This window comes from Suncus etruscus, chromosome 4 (genome assembly GCF_024139225.1).
Source record: "Suncus etruscus isolate mSunEtr1 chromosome 4, mSunEtr1.pri.cur, whole genome shotgun sequence".
NCBI lineage: Eukaryota > Metazoa > Chordata > Mammalia > Eulipotyphla > Soricidae > Suncus > Suncus etruscus.
The window spans coordinates 18,635,660-18,659,898 of record NC_064851.1 but is presented as its reverse complement, the minus strand read 5'-3'; the positions used below and the strand labels follow the sequence as shown (position 1 = coordinate 18,659,898).

Sequence of the window (24,239 nt, the reverse complement as noted above, 5' to 3'; positions counted from 1 at the left end):
ATCTGTCCTTTTCCCTTCCCCATGGAAGTTATTAATAGGAGTATCTGCTTTCCAGGGTATGAGTTCTCATCTCCTTCATCTAATTACTACTTCCCTGAGCATTCCACCAAAAAGAGGCCAGTTGGCTTTAGGTGAATAGGTTGTATAATATATATATATATATATATATATATATATATATATATATAGGGTATATGTACAATCAGAGCTAAGCATGTCACCCACACCAGGAGACCAGCTAAGACATAATAGAACCAATGGTACAATTTCGTCTTGCAACAATATGGCAGCTTCTGCTACCAGCTTGTCAAAATCATCTATTAGAGGGAGCAGCCTATGGGGTACCTCCCCACCTCTGCACTGCTTAGAGTGCAGAATTTGAGGCCACCTGGCAATGTCCCTGGTCACTCCAGGCAGTACTCGGGAACCATATGGAAAGCCAGGGATCAAACCCAGATCAGCCATCCCCATCCACTGCACTATCACTCTGGCCCAGAATTCTCTTATGACAAAGATTAAATCCTCAAGTTAGAAACCATAGCTATCTTAAGAAAGGTCCTTTGAAACCAAAGACACAGATTAAGATTATTACCGAGGGAGGGGAGAAAAATATTATTATTGCCTGTTAAGAAATGTAGAGAAATTCCATTTTTTAATCAATTCCAGTTGCTTATGCATTTGGGGAGTGGGGGTGTGCAGCCCAGATGCTCTGACTGTGCTAAGGAGTTATTCCTAGTAGTGCGCTATGGACTCAATGCAGTGCCAGTGATAGAACTAGAATTAATGTGACATGCAAGGCAAGCAAAACCCTTACATCCTTACTATTTCTCTGACCTTATAGATTTTTTTTTTGTTTTGTTTTTGTTTTTGGATCACACCCGGCTATACTCAGAGGTTACACCTGGCTCTATGCTCAGAATTCGCTCCTGGCAGGCTCAGGGGGCCATATGGGATGCCCAAACCAGGGGCCAGAGATAGCACAGTGGGTAGGGCAATTGCCTTGCATACAGCTAACAAGGTTCAATCCCCAGCATCCTATATGGTCCCCCAAAGCTACCAGGAGTTATTTCTGAGCACAGAGCCAGGCGTAACCCCTGACAATCGCCAGGTGTAGCCTGAAAACAAACAAAAAAACAAGAACCCACACCAGTGCTGTCCTACTCCAAAGATCTTTGCTGGCTTAACATGCCCCAATGTTCAAATAGGAAACCTATGCAGCAATAGACACTCATAACTTACTTATTGGACAATGAGTACTAAGAAGGGATTACTGAAGAGAATGAGTACAAAATTCAAGCTATTAAACTCATGGGCATGGCACATCCCAAAAGAGCAAACTCCAAGCCATCCTTCCTTGCTAGATGCTACTCCATTCACAAGGAGCAGAGTTCAGGAATAAGGAAAAAAGCTGAGAAAAGCAGAGAAAAACCGATGCCCTCACAGAAAGTACCAGCTCAGAACCCCGGCAGCCACGCCCACCTCACTGTACTTGTTCACCAAACAAGCTGGCCTAGAAAAAGGGCCTCACCAGAACTGCAGACCATAAAAGCTGTCATCTCTGGGTACCCCATTATCATGCTTTTTAAACACTGTCATTGACATCTGACACATAGCAACCTCGGACAACAGGGAGGACCAAGTCTGGTCCATACAGCATTCCGAAGGACTCCTGCCAAATAGGGACAAGTGCCTGAAAGCTCTGAGTCTACTGAGCTCAGACAGGGGAGGCACCTGCAGGGCAGCAGAGTCCTTCTTTCCAGTCCCTGCCATGAGTCTACTGAAGAGTCCACAAAGGCCTCCTGGGTCACTCTGGCATCTTCCAATGCCATAGGAGCAAGAACCAAGGCAAGGAATTTCTCCCTGGCAGACAGTACCTAAAGCCGAGTCCTTTTCCCCTTCTAAGAGTACATTTAAAAACTAAGTTCCGGGGCAGAGAGCAAGGCATTTGCCTTGCATTTGGCCCAACTGTGAGGGACCTAGTTTGATTCCTGGCATCCATATGGGCCCCCAGCCTGCCAGGGGCGATTTCTGAGTGCAGAGCCAGGAGTAACCCCTGAACACCGCTGGTGTGGACCAGAAACCAATCAATGAATCAATCAATAAATAATAATAAAAAAAATAAGTTCCCTTTCAAGTTCTCACCCCTAGGTGCCTTTAAGAGGGCCTTCCCCAGCCAGCCAGTTCTTTGCCAAAGCTGCACCAACTGCTTTAAATCTAAACACTGATCAGCACCAAGGAAAGAACTTTGCAAGTCGAATTAGTCATCACCCTCCCTGAGCAGCAACATCCCTTCCTTAAACAAGGAACCCAGATCCTCCAAAGTCACGAGGCCCAAAGTCCACACACAGGCATCTGCAGGTACTGGGTGGAGAGGTAGGAGGAAGCCGGAGGCTGCACCTCACCCTGCAAGAGTGAGGAATTGGCCCCCTGGCACTTGCACTTGCACCTGAAGGCAGTGGAAGGTTCCAAAGTGGAAAGCAGGAGAGTAGGGAGTGGGCTGGGTGGCAGGTATTAAAAAGGGGATACCAGGGGGAAAAAACAAAAACAAAAACTCAGGTCCCTGAGATCACCATTAGCAAATGCCAGGAGCTGCCTCACCTGATCCGGGGCTCCCCCTCCATAATCAGCAGTTCCGACCCTCACAATCTGCCAGTTCAGGGGGAAAGGGAGGCTGCGCCTGTTGGGGTTCATCGTGCCCGGGGCCACGTACTGGAGATGGGGGCGCCTAGTGCTAGCGCCCCTTGCAAAATGTGAGGTCACACGGGAGGGTGGAGGGGGTGCGATTGTGCCCTCATCTCCCTACAGAGGCGTTGGCGGCCTCATCCTGGGCTCTGCTCTGCCTTCCGGGCAGCACACAGATGCCCGCCCTGGCCTCCCTGAAGGGACCACTACCACCACCACTACCACCTTCAAACCTACCAAAGCAACAGCCTCGGGTCCGACCCGCATGGGGCTGGGAGGCAGCAAGGAAGGAGAGAAGACCACTTAGGAGGGGACCCCCAAGGGGGGGGGGCATGTAGGTGAGACTGGTGGCAGAGCTGCAGGCGACAAGGCAAATGCCGGGAAGAGTGGTGAGAATGAGAATTCTATCCGAGCGAGGGGATGGGGGGGGGGAACCCTAGGGTGCTGGGTGGGCGACGACGAGGTCCAGAGAAAAGAGGCCGAAGAGGGGGCACATCAGAGCTGGAAAAAGAGATGGCAGCTGGAACCCCAGGAGGGGAGTGAATTCCGGGGGTCACGGGGAGTGGTAAGTGGGGGGCGGAGGTCATGGAGGCCTAGAATGTGGATGGGGAGCGTGGGAAGTGGCCTGCATTGCAACCAGGGAGAGGTTTTAAGAAAAGCGGCCTAGCCGGGCAACGGACCCAGCCCGGGGCCTTGGTAGGAAGGAAGAAGGGGAGCACTCCTGGAGCACCGCAGTGGGTGCCTGGACGGGACCCCCAGCCCCAGCCCGGGGGCGGTGCAGCTGGGCCGGCGAGGATCTAGACCAGAAAGCTGCAGAGAGAAGAGAGGCGGAAGAGCAGCGAGCCCCCCCCCCCCGCGAGCCCAGGCCACGGGGTCACGACCCCACTGGGGCGAGGACCCGGATGCAGCCTTACCTGGGACGGGGCAAGGACCCGGATGGAGCCTTACCTGGGACCGGACGCCGGGACCCCGCCCCTCCCCCACCCGGGAAACCCACCCTTGGCCGCCCGGGGTCGGCCTGGCCAAGCCGGCCGAAATGCGGGGGGCGTCGGCCTTTTACCATGGCGGCGGCGGCGGCGACGGTCCCGTTCCCGTTCCCGGCGTCTGTGGCTCTTTCCCCCCCCGCAGCACAGCACAGCACAGCACGGCCCGGCGCTTCCACTTCCCCGGGTGCCCAGGAGTGAACATCCGGGTCAGCGCTCCCTTCCTCCCCCCCTCCCCCCGCGCCAAGCCGCCGCCGCCACCTTCCTTTCCCCGCCCCGCCCCCGGCCGGGCCCGGGCCCGCCCCCACGCAGCCCGCGCTCAGCCAATGAGCGCGCGAGGCCGCGGCGATCGCCAAGTATGGAGCGCGGCGCGCGGGGCGGAGCCACCGGGACGGGGAGTGGGGGCGTGGCTTGTGTGGGGAGGGCGGTGTTGGGTTGTGGGCGGGGTGTTGAGGTGTGGGCGTGGCCTATTGCCGGGGGTCCGGCCAGGCGCGCGCAGCCCACCCATAGGGGCTGGGGAAGGTGGGTTGCACGATTCCTTCCTGCCCCGCCGCCAGCTCCAGGGCTTTGCGAGGCGCGGGTGAAGGCCGAGGCGCGTGCTCGCCCGTCCGTCCGTCCCCTAGGGCGGGGATGCGGAAGGGAGCGGGCTGGGAGGGGTCAATCTCGTCCCCGCGCTCACCCCCACCCCACCCCACCCCACCCCGAGGCGTACCCGGAACTGGGGCGGCGGAGGACCGAGCGGGCCTGAGATGCGATCCCCCACCACCACCGTGCAACCACTTGCTGCACGAATGGGACCCCGAGCGAGGCATTGCAACTAAACCTGAACGCCACTGTTAGAAAGTCAGGACACAGCATTGATTGGGTACCTGCTGTGTACCAGGCCTTTTGGGGGATTAAAAAGAAGGAAAGAAGGAAGAGAGAAAAAGAGTGAGAAAGAAAGGAAAGAAGGAAGGAAGGAAGGAAGGAAGAGGACTGGCCTTCGCTCAGCGGTGAAAAGAAAAAGAAAGAGGAAGGATGGAAGGAAAATGGCCCAAAACCAAAAAAAAAAAAAAAGGAAAGAAGGAGAGAAAAAGAGAGTGAGAAAGGGAGGAAGGAAGGAAAGAAGGAAGGAAGGAAGGAAAAGGACTGGCCTTCGCTCAGCGGTGAAAAGAAAGAGGAAGGAAGGAAGGAAGGAAGGAAGGAAGGAAGGAAGGAAGGAAGGAAGGAAGGAAGGAAGGAAAATGGCCCAAAACCAAATAAAAAAGGAAAGAAGGAAGAGAGAAAAAGAGAGTGAGAAAGGAAGGAAGGAAAAGGACTGGCCTTCGCTCAGCGGTGAAAAGAAAAAGAGGAAGGAAGGAAGGAAGGAAGGAAGGAAGGAAGGAAGGAAGGAAGGAAGGAAGGAAAAGGACTGGCTTTAGCTCAGCGGTGAAAGAAAAAGAAAGAAAAGAGAGGACTGGCCTTAGAAAGATTTGCTTGAAACCAATCACCTCTGGTGGTTCTAGACCCACGGGTGCTTTACAGTACTTAAAAAAAGAATGAGAGAGAAAGAAAAGAAAGGCAAGCCAGACATATAAAGTGCCTATGGCTAGAAAATTGAGGACGACTCTGGTAGATAGCAGAATTCTGGGCCTGTGACTGAAGGGTGGTGCCATGAGTATTTGGAGATGTGTTTAGGAAGGACCAGGGTTTTTGCCCAGTGGGGCTAGCTCCCTCCCCAAAGTGACTCAGAAATTGCTTCTCACCCCATCCCTACCTCCCCATATACACGCCTCCATTCAACATATATTTGGGATCTTGGTCCCAAAAGCAGACTTTCTGATAATACCTGCTCTTTCTTCTTGGCTTTCTTGGCCTCCTGTGAAGCATAGTGCAAGACTGATCCTGGCCTGGATTCAGGCCTCATGGAACTTCAAGTAAAAGCTACTCCCAGCTCAAAATCTTTTTAGCTGAGTCTCACAAGAATGATTCAGAGCTGAATTTTAGGAATCCAGAAAAAGGAGTGGTACTAGGTCCCTTCACTTGGTATTCCTTGAGCGCCTACTCTACACCAAGCACAAATGCAAAGTCAAGAAAGCAGGGAGCAATACATGTCCTATTGATAAGCTTGAACCCTCCAAGGAAGGAGGCTACAAGAGAACAGTGCCCATGGCACCCAATGTGGAAAATCAGTGGTAGACAGGCAGTTTAGCACAGTGGGCTTGTGATTAGAAGGTGGCCACATAGGATCTAACTTAGTAACTTTTAACCAAAAAGGGGCAAAAGGAACAGAGAGGAGAAGACAGTTCAGGAAGCCCAGATTGAGCCAGTAATGTGTGTTGGGAACTCATTAGAGGTCTCCAAAAAGTCTTCTGTATTCTTGGGCCAGAGAGATAGCACAGTGGTAGGGCATTTGCCTTGCACGCAACTGACCCAGATTTGATTCCTGGCACACCATATGGTCCCCCAAGCTTGCCAGGAGCGAGTTCTGAGTACAGAGCCAAGAGTAACCCCTGAGCACTGCCAAGTGTGGCCCAAAAACCAAAAATAATTTATTTCTGTATTCGACGTACTTTATTTTTGGGGTCACACCCAGAAGCATTCAGGGGTTACTCCTGGCTCTACACTCAGAAAATCGCTCCTAGCTGGCTTGGGGAACCATATGGGATGCTGGGATTCGAACCACCGTCCTTCTGCATGCAAGGCAAATGCCCTACATCCATGCTATCTCTCCGGCCCCTCAATCACTTTTAAAAATTTATTTTACAAGTACTTCTTGGTGGGGCCCAAGCAGTGGGGCAAGTGGTAGGGCGTTTGCCTTGCACCCAGGACTGACCGCAGTTCGATCCCTGGCATCCCATATGGTCCCACGAGCCAGGAGCGATTTCTGAGTGCATAGCCAGGAATAACTTCTAAGCATCACTAGGTGTGGCTCAAAAAAAAAAAAAGTAAGAACTTCTTGGCAATAGAGATGAGGACCAGGAGGACCACCGATGATAGGAAGTTTGCCACAAAGAGCAGTGAATGCAATTAGAGTAGAGAAGGGCCCACTATGGTAATGATAGTTGGAACTGATCTCTCTGGACAAGAACTGGGTGCTGAAAGAGGATGAAGTGACATGCATGACCTTCATTAACAGTGGTGCAAACCACAGTGTCAATAAAGGAAGGAGAGAGAGAAAGAGAGAGAGAAAGAGAGAAAGAGAGAGAGAGAGAAGCATGTCTGCCCTGAAGATAGGAGGGAATAAAATAGGTGGGTAGGAGGGAAAATGAGGACACTGGTGGCAGGAAGATGTACTGGTGAAGGGTGCTGTACATTCTATGACAAACTCAAATATGAACAATTTTGTACCTACAGTGCTTAAATTATTTTTTTAAAAAGTACTTATTGGACAGAAGAACTACTGAAGATGTGATGCTTCCCTTGCTTACAACTGACTCAATAGCCGCTACAAATAAAGTCTCCCAAATCCTGCCAAGGATCAGTCCTGAATAGAGACCCAGAAGTAACCCCTAAGCAGCATAGGGTATGACTCCCAAATAAAACAAAAAAGGGGGGGGGGACACATCTCTGTGAGCTTCTTATGTTATGGGCATTCTTAAGCACTTTGCAAGTACTAGTTTAATCTGAACCAAGAGGTCCAAACCCAGACTCACAGCAAGGAAAGTAGGGGGACTTAAATCAGGGCAGTAACATAGGGAGCAGAAAGCAAAGGTCCCTATTCTGTATGTTTGTATCACTATGGCAGGCATGAGGACAAAAAAGGAGTCCAGAATGATGCCAAGATTTTTTTGTTTTAGTTTGACCCACACAGAAAGTTGCCATTTATTGATCTGGAATGTTGTAGTGAGAGTACCATTTGGTATTGATTGCTTATTAGTACAGTTTGCTTAATATGATCTGGAATACTGTAAAGCATGTACAGAGGAGGGATTCAGAGTATCAGTGAAGTCAAGTTATACTTGAGAGGCCTATTGGAAACGTAAATGAAGATGTCCCATTAGTAACTGGAGTTAGGTAAGGACATTGGAGCTGATAATAAACAGAAGTGTCAACTAGTAAATGATGTTTAAGGGTCCTTAAAAGTCCAAGATTTTGGGGGAACTCACTCAAGGACTGAATGTAGAAAGAAGAGATCAAGCAAAGAGCAGCCAACAGGGATAGTACATAGAGAGATCGTACAGTGGGTTGGGTGTATGCAGCTGATCTGGGTGCAGTTCCTGCTATTACATGTGGTACCCCAAACACTGCCAGGTGTTATTCATGAACATAAAGCTAGGAGTAAGCCTCAGTACAACCAAGTGTGGACCCCAAAACAAAGCAGTCAGCAAAGCAGATAGGAAAGAATCAGAAGGTAGGGGCTGGAGAGATAGCATGGAGGTAGTGTGTTTGCCTTGCATGCAGGACAGTGGTTCGAATCCCGGCATCCCACATGGTCCCCCGGCCTGCCAGGAGTGATTTCTGAGCATAGAGCCAGAAGTAACCCCGAGTGCTACCGGGTGTGACCCAAAAACAAACAAACAAAAGAATCAGAAGGTAGAAAAAGACCAAACATAGTGTCCCTTCAAGATCCAAGGAACAAGGCACAAGCTTTGTGAAAGAGGTAGCACTTGGAATTGATTGGAATAAAATAAGGTCAAAAGGAAACTTGGTTTGTAGCATGTCATATTCTGTGTATGCTTTTTTCACTTCATTTTATTTTATTTAGTTATTGGGCTACACTCAGCAGCACTCAGGAGGTACTCCTGGCTTTGTACTCAGAAATTACTTCTGGCAGGCTCGGGGGATCATATGAGATGCTGAGGATCTATCAATCCTAAGTCAGCCACATACAAGGCTAATGCCCTGCCTACTGTGCTATCGCTTTCACCCTGTATTTGCTCTTTTAATTCCCAGGAGAAACCTGATGAAGGCAAGGCTGATATTCCCACTTATGACTATGAGGGAACTGAAGCAGTTCAATAACCTGCCTGAAATCACATCTAACAAAGTCAAATCAGCTCAAACTGAAACTGAAGCCCACACTCACTGCCCCAGGTTCAATAATTTTCCAACTCAAAAACCTTTGAACACTTAGTTTTTAAATCCAGTGGTCCCTTGGAGGCCTCATCTACTCACTGACCCACAAATTTAGCTCACTTCTCAAACCCAGTTACTCATACCAAGAGGGCTCTAAGAGGCTCGAGATATAATATACTGGTTAAGGTGCTTGCTCTTCATGCTGCTGTCCCTGTACAATCCTGGTACCACATATGGTCTTTCTCCAGGAGTATACCCCTAGCACAGAGCCAACAATAAGCCTCGAGTGCCAACCAGTGTGGCCATTAAAAAATTAATTCATAAAAGAGGGACTCTGAAACAAACAGAAAACTTTAGAGCAGGGGCCAGAGCAATAGTATAGTGGGTAGGGCTTTTTCCTTGCATGTGGCCAACCTAGGTTTAATCCCTGGCATCTCAAGTAGTCCCCTGATCCCATGAGGAGTGATTCTTGAGCATAGAGCCAGAAGTCCTGAGCACCACTGGATGTAACCCACCCAAAACAAAGAAAATAATCTAGGGCAGACCACCCACCACTCTGGTTTCTTTTTGTTTTGTTTTACTTTTGGGTCACACCCAGCAGTGCTCAGGGGTTACTCCTGGCTCTACACTCAGAAATTGCCCCTGGCAGATTTGGGGGGACCATATGGGTGTCGGGATTCGAACCAATGACCTGCATGAAAGGCAAACGCCTTACCTCCATGCTATCTCTTCGGCCCCTCACCACCATGTTTTAACTGCTTTGGGTATATCAACTATATTCTCCCAACAACCTTCTATTGATTACAGCCTCATTTCCATAAAGTGCCTTGTGGTCCATCCTGGTGGCCCTTGGGCCCTTCTTTTTTCTGCATCACCCTGATCCAAAAATTGGTGGTTTTTTGTTTTTTTTTTTTTGGTTTTTGGGCCACACCCTGTGACGCTCAGGTGTTACTCCTGGCTATGCGCTCAGAAGTTGCTCCTGGCTTCTTGGGGGACCATATGGGACGCCGGGGGATCGAACCGCAATCCGTCCTAGGCTAGCGCAGGCAAGGCAGGCATCTTACCTCCAGCGCCACCGCCCGGCCCCCAAAAATTGGTGTTTTTTAAATGATTTATTATTCAGGTGTCAAGTCTGATTGAACTTGTCATTTGATCTTTTTTTTTTTTTTTTTTTTGGTGGGGCCACTTCTGGCTATGCACAGGATTTACTCCTGGCTTTTCACTTAGGAATCACTCCTGGCAGGGTTCGGGAGCCTTACCCGCTGTACTGTCTCTCCAGCTCTTCATCATTACACAGACCACTGGCCAGCCCAGAGATGGTACCCACCCTTTGGCTAAACAACAATTGTTCTGTATACAGGTACCTCTGTACCTGATATTAATCATGACGAACTACTTGGGGCTAGGTAGGCAGGCAAACACCATAAAGTTTTTAGAATGCTTCTCCTTCCCTCTTTCAAAAAGTCAACCCCTCTAAAATGTCTACTTTTTTATTTTCCCATCTGCCATTTTTTGGGGGATGCAGAGGAGGCTTTCAGTGGGACCCAAGGTTTCTGGGTCTCTACTCCTGGAGGTACCAGAGATCAGTGCCTTCCCCTCTACTCTCACCAGCCCTCTGCTGACTTTCCCCTTTTGCTCTCTTGAACTCACCTCCACCTCCTTTTCTTCAGTCTTTATGACTCCAGTGCCCCTCTGAGTGATCCTTCAATCTGATTTCTCACATGATTTCTCCTACCAGTAAAGTTCTTCCCTCTTCCCAGGTACCCACTCCCATGGTTCTAGCCTGGGATTACACTCACTTTTAGGAAACAGAACTGTGAAATTTCAAGTCTGACTTTAACCTCCTTATTACAGTCTTACAAGAATTTCTTCAACCTCATTGAGAACAGATTTTTCACGTTCATCTTCCTGTTTAGAACCTGGAGTTCTCTGCTGGGAAATCCAGTGGTCTCTTGGAGGCCTCATCTGTTCACTGACCCACAAACTTAGCTCACTTCTCAAACCCAGTTCTCCCACATACAAGACCTGTGATCCAGCCCACCTAGCTATTTTCTTGACCTTTCACAGTCCTCCTAACCCAGCTTTGCAATGATCACTTGACTCACTACCTGCAATACTCACCTCAACTCCATTGCTCCCTCCCTTATCTTTGTCCATGCCCAAGCCCTAGTTAAGTCCAACAATTCCCTCTCTACTAGAACCAGGATATCTGATCCCTCAGGCGGTGGCCAGTGTTTTTTTATTTTAGTCTTTTCTTTTTATAATATCTTTATTTAAATACCATGATTACAAACATGATTGTAGTTGGGCTTCAGTCAGAAAAAGAACACCCCCCTTCACCAGTGCAACTTTCCCACCACCAATGCCCCCCATATCCCTCCTCCCCCATCCCCTGCTCGTATTCCAGACAGGCATTTTATTTATTTATTTATTTATTTATTTATTTATTTATTTAGCTTTTTGGGTCACACCCGGCAGCGCTCAGAGGTTACTCCTGGCTCTACAATCAGAAATTGCTCCTGGCAGGCTCAGAGGACCATATGGGATGCCAGGATATGAACCACTGTCCTTCTGCATGCAAGGCAAATGCCCTACCTCCATATTATCTCTCCGGCCCCAAGAGAAGGCATTTTAATTCTCTCACTCATTCACATTGTCATTGTAATTGTTAATGTATTATTTCTCACATTTTTTGTTTGTTTTTTTTGGGGGGCCACACCCGGCGGTGCTCAGGGGTTTCTCTTGGCTGTCTGCTCAGAAATAGCTCCTGGCAGGCACGGGGGACCATATGGGACACCGGGATTCGAACCAATCACCTTTGGTCCTGGATCCGCTGCTTGCAAGGCAAACGCCGCTGTGCTATCTCTCCAGTCCCAATGTATTATTTCTCTAACTACACTCACCCCTCTTTGTTTTTTTTTTTTGTGTATGTATGTGTGTGTGTGTGTGTAGTTTTTTTTTGTTTTGTTTTGTTTTGTTTTGTTTTGGTTTTGGTTTTTGGGCCACACCCAGCGGTGCTCAGGGGTTCCTCCTGGCTGTCTGCTCAGAAATAGCTCCTGGCAGGCACGGGGGACCATATGGGACACCGGGATTCGAACCAACCACCTTTGGTCCTGGATCGGCTGCTTGCAAGGCAAACGCCGCTGTGCTATCTCTCCGGGCCCAATGTATTATTTCTCTAACTACACTCACCCCTCTTTGTTTTGTTTTGTGTGTGTGTGTGTGTGTGTGTGTGTGTGTGTGTGTGTGTGTGTGTAGTTTTTGGGTCACACCAGCAGTGCTCAGGGGTTATTCCTGGCTCCAGGCTCAGAAATTGCTCCTGGCAGGCACGGGGGACCATATGGGATGCCAGGATTCAAACCAATGACTCCTGCATGCAAGGCAAATGCCTTACCTCCGTGCTATCTCTCCAGCCCACACTCACCCCTCTTTCAGGTGAGCTTCATATCGTGAACTGATCCTTCTGGCCCTCATCTCTGGGCATTGTTACAATGATGTCTTATTTTTCTTAAAACCCATAGATAAGAAACTATTCTGTGTGTGTGTCTCTCTCCCACTGACTTATTTACTCAGCATAATAGTTTCTATGTTCATCCATTTATAGGACAATTTCATGACTTCATCTCATCTCTCCTGACAGCTGCATAATATTCCATTGTGTATATGTACCACAGTTTTTTTGTTTTTTTTTTTTTTTTTAGCCATTCATCTGTTGAAGGGCATCTTGGTTGTTTTCAGAGTCTGGCTATTGTAAATAGCACTATGATGAATATAGGTGATGAATATAGGTGTATTGTGTTTTTGTGTTCCTAGGATATATACCTAGGAGTGGGGGTGGCTGATGTTACTTTAAGTTGAAGTTCACAAATTTCAAATGAGCCCTCAATCCCACCATCATTTCTACTGTTTTCTTACTGTAGACAATTCTCCACATTATGCAGAAATGACCTTTCAGTCTTCTTCCTTCTCAATCTCATCCTTCACTCGAAGCACAGGAGCCTCAGAGATAGTAGAATTAGAAAGAAACTCTCTCCTTTCCCAACTAGCCTACACCTTCTATTCAGTCTCCACCGTATATGTCTGTGAAGGGAAGATTTCTCTTGAAACCAACCTTTTCATTTGGCCTCTGGATCCCTCTCTTTATTCATCCTTTGTTTCTTCTATTTTGGAATATTCCCATCTACTTGAGGATATGCTCTGATCTATTCTAAGAAAGAGAGAGGGAAAGAAAGAGGAAGGGAAGGGACAGAGGAAGGGAAGGGAGGGGAGGGGAAGGGAAAGAAAGGGAAGAGATGGGAAAGAGGAAAGAAAAGGAAGGGGAGGGAAAGAGGAAAGAAAGGGGAAGGAAAGGGAAAAGAGGAAAGAAAGGGGAAGAAAAGGAAAGTCAGGAGTCAGAGATAGGGTCATTTGCCTTGCTCTCAGCCAACACAAATTCCACCCACACTCTGAGCTCATCAGTATGGATCTCTGAGCACAGAGCTAAGAGTAAGCTCTGAGCTCACCTGAATGTGGACCAAAAATCAAACAATAAGAAAATTATTTGAGGGCCCGGAGAGACAGCACAGCGGCGTTTGCCTTGCAAGCAGCGGATCCAGGACCAAAGGTGGTTGGTTTGAATCCCGGTGTCCCATATGGTCCCCCGTGCCTGCCAGGAGCTATTTCTGAGCAGACAGCCAGGAGGAACCCCTGAGCACTGCCGGGTGTGGCCCAAAAACCAAAAAAAAAAAAAAAATTATTTGAGGACCAGGTAGGTAACTCAGTGTTAAAATAACTCACCTCTTCGGTTTTGTTTCTCCACAACCTCCCCCACCCACATGTTACATTCCCACCACCACCACCCATCACATCAAAACTTTGAAGCATTCTGCAGGTACAGGTCCTATGTCCTTCATCAGCACCTCAATACAGTCTGGATACAGTTAAGGTGTCCCCCCATCTGATCACTGAACTGCAAGCCACAATTGGCCCTTATTGAGGCACCTCTTGGCTCTCATGATGCTCAGGTTTCCTCTGAACTGATGACTGGCTCCTCTTCCCTTTCTGAGGTCTCACTTCTTAGGTCCCTCTTTTAAAACATAATTTGATTAGGGGACCAGAGCAATAGTATAACAAGTAGAGTACTTGCCTCATATACAGCCGACCTAGGTTCTATCTCCTGCACTCACCACCCTGAGTGCAGAGCCAGGAGCTTTGCTGAGTGTGGTTCAAAAAACAAAGATATGGATTGGCCGGAGAGATAGCATGGAGGTAGGGCATTTGCCTTGCATGCAGAATGACAGTGGTTCAAATCCCAGCATTCCACATGGTTCCCCGAGCCTGCCAGGAGCTATTTCTGAGCATAGAGCCAGGAGTAACCTCTGAGCGCTACCAGGTATGACCCCAAAACCAAAAAAACAAACAAAAAAAAACAGACATATGGAGCCGGAATGAAAGCACAGCGGTAGGGCATTTGCCTTGCATGCAGCTGACCTGGGATGGACCTGGATTAGATTCCCAGCATCCCATATGGTCCCCCGAACCTGCAGGAGCAATTTCTGAGTGCAGATCCAGGATTAACCCATGAGCGCCACTGGGTGTGGCCTCAAAACAAAACAAACAAAAAACCAGACATATATATATATATAAACATATGTATATATAAACTTAGATGATAGGTATTCAGCATATTTTGGAATTTAATAAGAACCACTGAAGTTCTGTGAACTAATATATCAACAACACAACTAATATATCAACAACAGGGGCCGGAGAGATAGCACAGCAGTAAGGCGTTTGCCTTAGACGCAGAAAGACGGTGGTTCGAATCCCGGCATCCCATATGGTCCCCCAAGCCTGCCAGGAGCGATTTCTGAGTGTAGAGCGAGGAGTAATTCCTGAGCGCTGCCAGGTGTGACCCAAAAACCAAAAAAACAAAACAAAACAAAAAAACAAAAAAAACAACAACAATGAAGCAAGACTGAAAAAGTACCATCTACATTAGTGGAGTATATATATATATATATATATATATATATATATATATATATATATATGCCTTCTTGTGTATTATCACTATTCTTTGCAGCAATCCCATTGAGTTAGAAACCTCTAGGAATTGAAGCCTTAGATGAAATGGCTTGTCTGGGGCCACCCACATAGTAAGTGATGAGAACCACTCTCACCTAGAACTTTCTCAAAGCCTATTCTCAAGAACCCAAAGAGGTGGGAAGGCACTTGCCTTGACGTGGCTGACCCTGGATTCATTCCCACGAACTGCATATGGTTCCCTGTGTACCTCCAGAAGTGATCCTTGAGTCCCATCTCCCATTATTGGGGCCTCAATAATAAAGTGTTTTAAAATCTGTTCTGTTCTGAAAGGACTACAGAGTTAATACTGGAGGCAAGGGACCACATCTGGTCCCCCAAGCACCACCAGGGGTCACTCCTGAGCATAAAGCCAGGAATAGCCCCTTGAGTACTGCCAGGTGTGGCTAAAAATTTTTTTTTCTCAATAAATTGAGACCATATGTAGTAAAGTGTTTGATAAACATCAAAAGACACTCCTACTGCACCCCAGCACATAGCATGGCAGCTTGTACATAGTAGGCGTCCATAACTTGCTGAGCTGAGGCAGTGGGGCCTCAAGCTGTGGAGCACCAACACCAGAGAGAAGCTGGCTTGAGGGAAAGTGGCCTTCCTGTTTGCTGAATGTTTGGTACAATTCACACCAGCCATCATAGGACATCTTAAAGCAGACTCGACCCAGAAGCTGCCCAACATGGTTTCTATCATTCCTCCTGCAATTAGGTCCCCACAGCTGGAACTGCTGGTTAGCAACTGCACAGTTATCCCAGAAAGCTGAGGTTGGCTTTGCTTTAAAATCACATCTGATTTAACAGGTCTGGGCCTGCTTCCTGAGCTGAGGATCTCCAGGGATTAGTAACTGGTTTTATATGTTTTACTGTCTTTGCAGATACAAGAGAACTCTCCAATTAGCTGCATTTAACCCATTGCTACACTGAAATCTGTGCAAGGAGTTTTACATCTTATTTCTTGAATATTGTATTCTAAAGCCTGGGTTTCAATCAGCCCAAGCGTGTTTGTTGCCAAGGGTGTTGAGAAGAAGGAACATCCTTGGAAACTTTATCTCCATTCTTCAGCTGGTTTTGCAAGTGTCTACTGAGGTATCTCCCACATGTGCATGAACTCCCTTTCCCACAACTTAACTTCTTCTCAGACAGAGTCCACCCCCCAATTCCCAAAGGAAGACTTTTGATTGAAGCTGAACTATGACCTTGGCCATAGTCTATTGGTTCAAGATGGGCCTGTGATCTAATTCAGGCTGTGGCACTTTCTGCAGAACACTCATCATCTGTATGAAGGGGGCAGTTGAATTCTTTGTAAAATAGTGTAAATAATAGTCCCTCTTGTGAGTCCTATTTCTCTCAAGATCTTTACTCCTAAGTATTCCATCTCTCCCCAATTTGTTCAAATCTTTCCTCTCAATTGGATTATTGCCAAAGTGCCTCATCTTCTGTTTAAGAACAGAAAAAGATGGGGCTGGAGAGATAGCACAGTGTGTTTAGATGCTTGCTTTACACATGGCCAATCCCAGTTCATTCCGCAAATCCCATCAGAAGGAATTCATGCACACAAAGATACAAGGAAGCCCTGAGCATCACCTGGATGTGCCCCACTAAAAGAATACAGTAGGGTTGGGAAGATAAGACAATGAGTAGGAGCCCAGGTTCTATCCCAGCACCACCTATGGTCCCCTGAGCCCTGCTAGGAGTGATTCCTGATTGCAGGATCAGGGGTAAGCCCTCAGCACTGTTTTATATGGCCCAGATATCATCACCCTCCAAAAAATATAATAAAAAAGGAAATATGAGGGGGCCAGAGAGATAGCATGAAAGTAAGACTTTTGCCTTTCATGCAGAAGGATGGCGGCGGTTCGAATCACAGCATCCCATATGGTCCTCGTGCCTGCCAGGGGAAATTTCCTGAGAATGGAGCCAGAAGTAACCCCTGAGCGCTGCCAGGTGTGACCCCCCCAAAAAAAACCCAAAAAAACAAACAAAAAAAAGGAAATATGAATCCTTGTGATCAGCCACATCTCTCCTGCCTTTCACAAAATTGTATTTTATTTTATTTTATTTTATTGGTTTTTGGTTTTTGAGTGCACCCAGCTGCACTCAGAGGGTTACTCCTAGCTCTGTGCTCAGAAATCACTCCTGGCAGGCACCGGGGATCATATGGGATGCCATTTGAACCACCATTCATCCTGGGTCAGCTGCATGCAAAGCAAACACCTTACTGTTGTGCTATCTCTCTGGCCCAGAATTGTATTTTCTACCTGTCCATTTCAGCCCATTGCCCCTCTACTGGTCACTTTTTACCTTGTCAAAAACACTAGGCCATTTATCTCACTCTATTGTCTTTGACCCCCAGGAGTGTTCAACACTGTTCCCTCTCCTTGTTCCCAGAAACGCTTCTGCCAGTGGCTTCCATGATGCCTCTGTCTCCTGGACAAGCACAACCTCTTGAATTGCCTTCTCTGACTGCTTTGAGAACTGGTTCATTCTGTTCAGCACAACCAACTGATGGGCTACCTTCAGGCTCCTCCAAGACCTCTCCTGCTCTCCCTCTAGGCTCCATCTTTACACAGTGTACCCAAGCTCATGGTCTCAGTGACCAACAGGCCTCAGCCACAAGCTTACCCCCACCCCTTAAAGTTGGCAGATACAAAAAATCTGATGCGGGGAGGGACCTTTTCCTGCTAATGGAGGAAGAAGAACCAAAAGGAGAAAAGGATGCTAACAAGTAAAAAAAGAAAATAAAACAAATGCTGTGGATAAGCTCATGTAAGTGAATGAAACAGGCTCCTTGGGAGGCAGAGGGACTCAGAAATTTCTAATGATTGTAACTCCAGCAGTACTGAGTAGAAGCAAAAGAATCACTTATTTCCATGACCAGAGAGAGAGAGCATAGCAGGTGCCTACTTGCCTTGCATGTAGCCAACCTGGGTTTGGTCTCCAGCATCCCATGTAGTCCCCAAGCATTGCCAGGATTTACTTCCGAGTGCAGAGCCAGGAGTAAGCCCTGAGTATTGCTGTGTATGGCAGAAGAAAAAGAAGATGAAGAGGAGGAGGAGGAGGAGGAGAAGGGAAAAAAAGTCTCCTTCTGAAAGTCTAGGAATTCCTTTCTTGCAATGAGCAATTCTGTGCTTCAGACCTTACTCTTGGCTCTGCAATCAGCAATTACTCCTAGCAGGTTTGGGGTATCGAACCTGGGTTGGCATTGTGCAAGACAAATGCTTTATCCACTGTACTATTGCTCTGATCCTAAAATAGATATTCTCCCAATGACATTCTTCCACCATTTTCTTGTGATTGTTTCTCAACTAAAGAAAAGAAAAATGTCTTGGGCTTTTGGCTTTGCTAGCTTTAAAAGGATTAATCTGGGCAGACATTATAAAAAGGAAAAATTACATTTAGTATATTTTTCAATTTAATAAGACAAAAAATAAACTGGTTAATCTTGAAGTGACTGTTGTACAGTGGTTGTGCATATGCTTCAAAATACTGGGGAAAGAGTTTCTACATGCAGCATATTAGAGGAACAGAGTTGAACTCTTCTATGCATGCTTTAAATGATGCCTTCACTTCTAAAACCATTTAAGCATTTGCCATCATGGGAGAAAGCTTGGACTTTCCTTGGATTTTTAAAAGTCTTCAATTAAATCATGTGCATTACCATTACTACATCAGTTTGGTATCAGTGTTGAAAATTACCAGTTATATTGGCTGTCTATTTTTTCTTCTTTTTATTTTTGTCCCTCAATTCACAATACAGACTAGGCAAAGGGCCTGTGTTGAGGTGTATATGAGGTGCATTTACTGTACCTCCTCTTTCTATACAGTCAGTGTAAAGAACACAGCCTGTGGTAAGAATTGGGAGAGCTTATCTTTTCTTTTCTTTATTTGCTGTTTATAATCTATATGTAGATTAGGATTAAAATGGCTTTTGCTTTTATCCTCTTTTTTTTTTTTTTTTTTTTTTTGGTTTTTGGGTCACACCCGGCAGCACTCAGGGGTTCCTCCTGGCTCCATGCTCAGAAATCACTCCTGGCAGGCTCAGGGAACCATAGGGGATGCCAGGATTCGAACCAATGACCTTCTGCATGGAAGGCAAATGCCTTACCTTCATGCTATCTCTCCAACCCCGGCTTTTATCTATTTTTTAAGGCTGTGTGAATTTTTCTAAACATAAATGACTATTGCAGCATGGGTTTTTATAGTGATTAAACTAATAATGACTTTATTATTCAAAGTTGAGCACATGTTCATATAGCAATGTAAAAATATAGTATTGAGTATTTGGTAAATTCCATCAGGCTATGATCATAAATATCATTTTGTGTTGTATAATTAAGTTACAGTTATTTCTATAATTTTTTTTGTTTGTTTTTGGGCCACGCCCTGCGCTCAGGGGTTACTCCTGGCTATCTGCTCAGAATTAGCTCTTGGCAGGCACGGGGGACCATATGGGATGCTGGGATTCGAACCAACAACTTTAGGTCCCGGGTTGGCTGTTTGCAAGGCAAACGCTGCTGTGCTATCTCTCCGGCCCCTATTTCTATAATTTTGGATAACATTCGTTGATTAACAAAAAGTGATGAAAGTTCAAAAAAAAATTAAAAGAAAAGAAAAAAATAACTGGTGATCTGTAGAGGAACAGACATGACAGTTCAGATCATCATTTTCCACTCAGCATCTTGAAAGAATTTGTAGCAAGAAGCAAGGAGATAGCAAGATCACTAGCAAGCTACTAATTCCTAATCTCTCAAACCTCCAAGATGAAGAAAACACTTCAGGCTGAGGTTACAGCCTATTGTCAGCTCAAGGCTTGGTTTTTGTGTTTTTCAGTAGGTACCTAGGAGAACTCACAGCTGCCTTCAGCTGGACCAGTAAGAAGTATTTGTATCCTGACCATATGCAATATCTTACTCAGAATGACTGCAGAGCCTCTCACATGTTGCCCAGCTGTTGAAGTTTTTATATGCATATTTGGAGAAATTTGTGTTTCGTTTATTAAGCTGGCTAACAAGCCACTCACCAGGTTTTAGAGGCTCTCCCTAGTGGGGCTAAGGCCAACCCATAGTCTCTCCACATTGTATCTTCTGATAGTCTCCTCAAAAGCTAGATGTACTTCTCCTGTTCTTTGTTCTCTCAAGGAAGCCTTGTATTTTGTAGACCTTATCGAATCACCTTTTCACTTGTTATTTGCTCCTACACAATCTGGGCCCCTTGAATCAGAATCCAAGTGCTCACAATTACCATTGTACCTGGGATGTGGCTTTAGTGGATGGAACCTGTTAAATGGTGAGCAGAGAAACTGCAAGCAAAGTAATTGAGATAAACAGGTTATCCTCAACTTCTTCCAAAATCTCATACTGGTCCTGAGACATAATACAGTGGTTTTGCATTGCATACTGTTCATTCAGCAGTTTTGCCCCGTACATTGCCAACTCAGGTTCATTCCAGGGCACCACATATGGTCACCTGAGCACCATCAAAAGTTATCTCTGAGCATGGAGCCAGGAGGAAACCCTAAGCACAGCTGGGTGTGGGCCCAAAACCAAATATAAGGTTTCACCTAATGGTGCCAGAATAACTAAAGATTTATTTAGAAAAAAAAATCTTGTTCTTATACTATATATAAACATTAACGTAAATGAACCATAGACCTAAACATGAAAGCTAAAACGATAAAGGTTTTACTTCTATTTTTTGTTTGTAGGTTATACTTAGTGGTACTCAGATTATTCCTGCCACTGCACTCAGGAATTATTCCTGTTGATATTTAGGGGACCATCAGTATGCCAGAGACCAAACCTGGGACAGTCATGTGCAAAACAAGTGCCCTACCCACTGTACTATTACTCTGGTCCTTAAAACTACAAAAGTTTTTGGGTTTTGTTTTTGTTTTTGGGTCCTACCCAGTGACACTCAGGGCTTACTCCTGGCTCTGCGCTCAGAAATCAGTCCTGGCAGGCTTGGGGGACCATATAGGATGCTGGGAATCAAACCCAGGGCCGTCCTAAATCTGCTGCATGCAAGGCAAATGCCCTACTACTGTGCTATCTCTCCAGCCCCCAAAACTACAAAAGTTTTAAGAAGACATGAGAAGGGGCCAAAGCAATAACACAGAGGGTAGGTCATTTGCCTTGCACAAGGCTGACCTGGGTTTGATCAGCATCCTATATGGTCTCCCAAGCCTGCCAGGAGCATTTCTGAGCATAGAGCCAGGAATAAGCCCTGAATGCTTCTGAGTGTGACCAAAAACAAACAAACAAACAAACAAACAAACAAAAAACAACAAGGGACCAGCGCGGTGGCGTCAGAGGTAAGGTGTCTGCCTTGCCATCGCTAGCCTAGGAAGGACCATGGTTCTATCCCCCGGCGTCCCATATGGTCCCCCAAGCCAGGAGCGACTTCTGAGCACACAGCCAGGAGTAACCCCTGAGCATCACCGGGTGTGGCCCAAAAACAAAAGAACAAACAAACAAAACAAAACAAAAGAAATATGGGGGGCCAGAGAGATAGCATGGAGGTAAGGAGTTTGCCTTTCATGCAGAAGGTCATCGGTTCAAATCCCGGCACCCCATATGGTTTCCCGTGCTTGCCAGGAGCAATTTCTGAGCATGGAGCCAGGAGTAACTCCTGAGCACTGCTGGGTGTGACCCAAAAACAAAAAACAAAACAAAATAAAACAAACTAAAAAAAGAAATAATAACAAAATAAAGTAAAAGAAAGAAAAGAAAAAATGAGAAATAATTTCACAGCTTTGAGTAGGCAAAGGGTATGAAGGTAAAAAAAAAAGTGGGGGAAAATGAATATATTGAGATTTGAGCGAAATAAAAAACATCCTGGGCCTACAGAGAATACACAGGTAGGGCATTTGCCTTGCACATAACTCAGGTAACTCAGGTTTGATTCCTGGCACCACATATGGTTCTACCAGTAGTAAGCTGTGAGCTCAGAGACAGTAAGTAAGTAAGTAAGTAAGTAAGTAAGTAAGTAAGTAAGTAAGTAAGTAAGTAAGTAAGTAAGTAAGTAAAAGTAAGTAAAAGTAAGTAAAAGTAAGTAAGTAAGTAAGTAAGTAAGTAAGTAAGTAAGTAAGTAAAAGTAAGTGGTAGGCCCTCCTGGGTGTGGTCCCTCTTTAAAAAAAAAAAAAAAGACTTCCCTATTTTATTTATTTTTGGTTTTCGGGCCCCACCCGGAGATGCTCAGGGACTACTTCTGGCTCTACATATAGGATTACTCCTGGTGCTGCTTGGGGAACCAAATGAGGTACCAGGGATTGACTCCAGTTCAGCTGCATACAAGGCAAGCACCTTACCTACTATCACTCTGGCCCCAAAAGTTCCCCACTTTAGCTCTCAATATAAGATAGTCCATTTAAGGGGCCGGAGCAAAAGCATAGAGGTAGAGCATTTGCCTTGCATGCAGCTGACCATGGACAGTCCTCGATTTGATCCCTGGCATCTCATATGGTCTCCCAAGCATGAGCGATTTCTGAATGCAGAGCCAGCCCAAAAACCAAACCCCCCCCCAAAAAAAAGGTAATACATTTAATTCTCTTTAAAAGTGTAAAGAGGCCACAGATAGTTGGAGCTAGAGTTGCTGGAGCTAGCAAGGAGCCCTCTCCAGATGGTAGCAACATGGATTTGAATGAAGACCAGCCTGATTCTAAAAGCTTTTTTTTTTTTTTTTAACTTCCCTCCATTGCCCTAAACAAAGAGGTATTTAGACGTTTGAGTGATGATCACAATGATGCCAGACTCTAGAGTTCTGTGTAATTTTCTCTCTGGCACATTTATGCTATATATTACTGCGAAACCTCTACCACTTCTTCCCACAAGCCCATGAGGTTGAATATAATGACACCCTGTAATCCTCATTTTCATATCAACATCATCCTCAAGTGCTCAGAGGTAGTTAAAATTATTATCATTTTCTCCAGCCTGCAACCTAAATGTTTACCAGTCTGGTCGAAGATTCTTGGGACCATAAATGTACAGTTGTTCCAGCTCCATCCACTCCTTCCTATCTCAGCCAATCTCATGATAAACCAGGCTCCCTGCCTCTGATGAATCGTAGCATTGTGGTTACCTCCACAGTGCTGAAACTGCAGGCCTCCTGGCCCAATCTTCATTAAAATGGCACTGTACAGCTTTCACATACAGCTGTGATTTCAGTGAGATAACCAAAAAACCTGAAAGCAACTACTATAGTAATTGTTTTTATGGATGGTCCCTTTCCCCACCTTCAGCAATCACTACCATTGCCGAATAGCAAATGATTCTTGGTATATACATATACACTATGTATGTTATTGTTGTTGTTTTACTTTAAACCCTAAATTGGCTGGAAACTCATGAGTGCTAAATATTGATTGATCCCATATAGCATACTATTTCTCCATTATTTTATAACTACTCCAAACAAAGAGGTATTTATTTGTTTGTTTTGGTCTGTGGGCCATACTCAACAGTGCTCAGAGCTTACTCCTGGTTCTTTTTTTCTGGTTCTTTTTAATTTTTTTGCTTGTTTTTGTTTTTGAGTCACACCCGGCAGCGCTCAGGGGTTCCTCCTGGCTTTACACTCAGAAATCGCTCCTGGCAGGCTCGTGGGACCATATGGGATGCTGGGATTCGAATTATTGTCCTCTGCATGCAAGGCAAATGCCCTACTTCCATGCTATCTCTCCGGCCCCTTATTCCTGGTTCTGTGCTCAAGGATCACTCCTGGTGGACTTTGGGGGATTGTATGTTATGCCAGAGATCAAACCTAGGTTGAGTACATGTAAGACAAGTGCCTTACCCCACTGTACTATCTCTCAAGCTCATAAATAGGTATTTAGACATTAAGAAATCCCCCCCCCCAAAAAAGAAATTCCTGAAAACTTTCTGATAATAAATAGCTGGAGGCCGGAGAGATAGCACAGTGGTAAGGCATTTGCCTTGCACACGGCCAACCCATGACAAACCTGGGTTCAATTCCCGGCATCCCATATGGTCCCCTGAGCCTGCCAGGAGCGATTTCTGAGCACAGAGCCAGGAGTAACACCTGAGAGCCGCCGAATGTGACTCAAAAACAAACAACCAAAAAATAGCTGAGAACTTCTTCCCATAAGGAGCATTAGAGAGGTGATTTTATTTTATTTATTTATTTTATTTACTAGGGGAAACATTTGGGGCCACATTTGGCAGTGCTCAGAGGTTCTTCTTGGTTCTGTGCCCAGGAATAACCCCTGGTAGTGCTTGGGGATTTTTTGTGGTGCTAAGGATTGAATCTGAATTGGCCATTAGCAAGGCAATTTTCATACCCACTCTCTATTCCCTATTTACCTATTAAAAATCATTCCATTCCTTATTTACATATTAAAAAAACAAGCCAGGGGCTGGAGAGATAGTATGGAGGTAGGGTGTTTGCCTTGCATGCAGAAGGATGGTGGTTCGAATCCCGGCATCCCGTATGGTCCCCTGAGGCTGCCAGGAGCAATTTCTAAGTGTAGATCCAGGAGTAACCCCTGAGCATATGACCCCAAAAC

The 24,239-nt window shown here is 46.0% G+C and overlaps 2 protein-coding genes and 1 non-coding gene across 3 annotated transcripts in view; 1 reads left to right on the top strand and 2 right to left on the bottom strand.

The window, feature by feature from the left end:
* Positions 1-3,745, bottom strand: part of CAPZB (capping actin protein of muscle Z-line subunit beta) — a 126,740-nt gene extending 122,995 nt beyond the window's left edge. The window contains exons 1-5 of the mRNA XM_049772525.1: positions 3,680-3,745; positions 3,413-3,492; positions 2,920-2,953; positions 2,599-2,799; positions 2,347-2,403 (exon numbers count right to left, since the gene is read on the bottom strand). Coding sequence (XP_049628482.1) covers positions 2,347-2,403; positions 2,599-2,799; positions 2,920-2,953; positions 3,413-3,492; positions 3,680-3,745 — 438 coding nt within the window. The remainder of the gene's footprint in view (positions 1-2,346; positions 2,404-2,598; positions 2,800-2,919; positions 2,954-3,412; positions 3,493-3,679) is intronic.
* Positions 1-24,239, top strand: part of HTR6 (5-hydroxytryptamine receptor 6) — a 742,605-nt gene that overhangs the window by 556,265 nt on the left and 162,101 nt on the right. The gene's annotated exons all lie outside the window — the stretch shown is intronic.
* On the bottom strand, positions 18,452-18,584 carry LOC126007923 (small nucleolar RNA SNORA51). Its single transcript, XR_007495394.1, has one exon. It is a non-coding gene; the product is annotated as a small nucleolar RNA SNORA51 (small nucleolar RNA).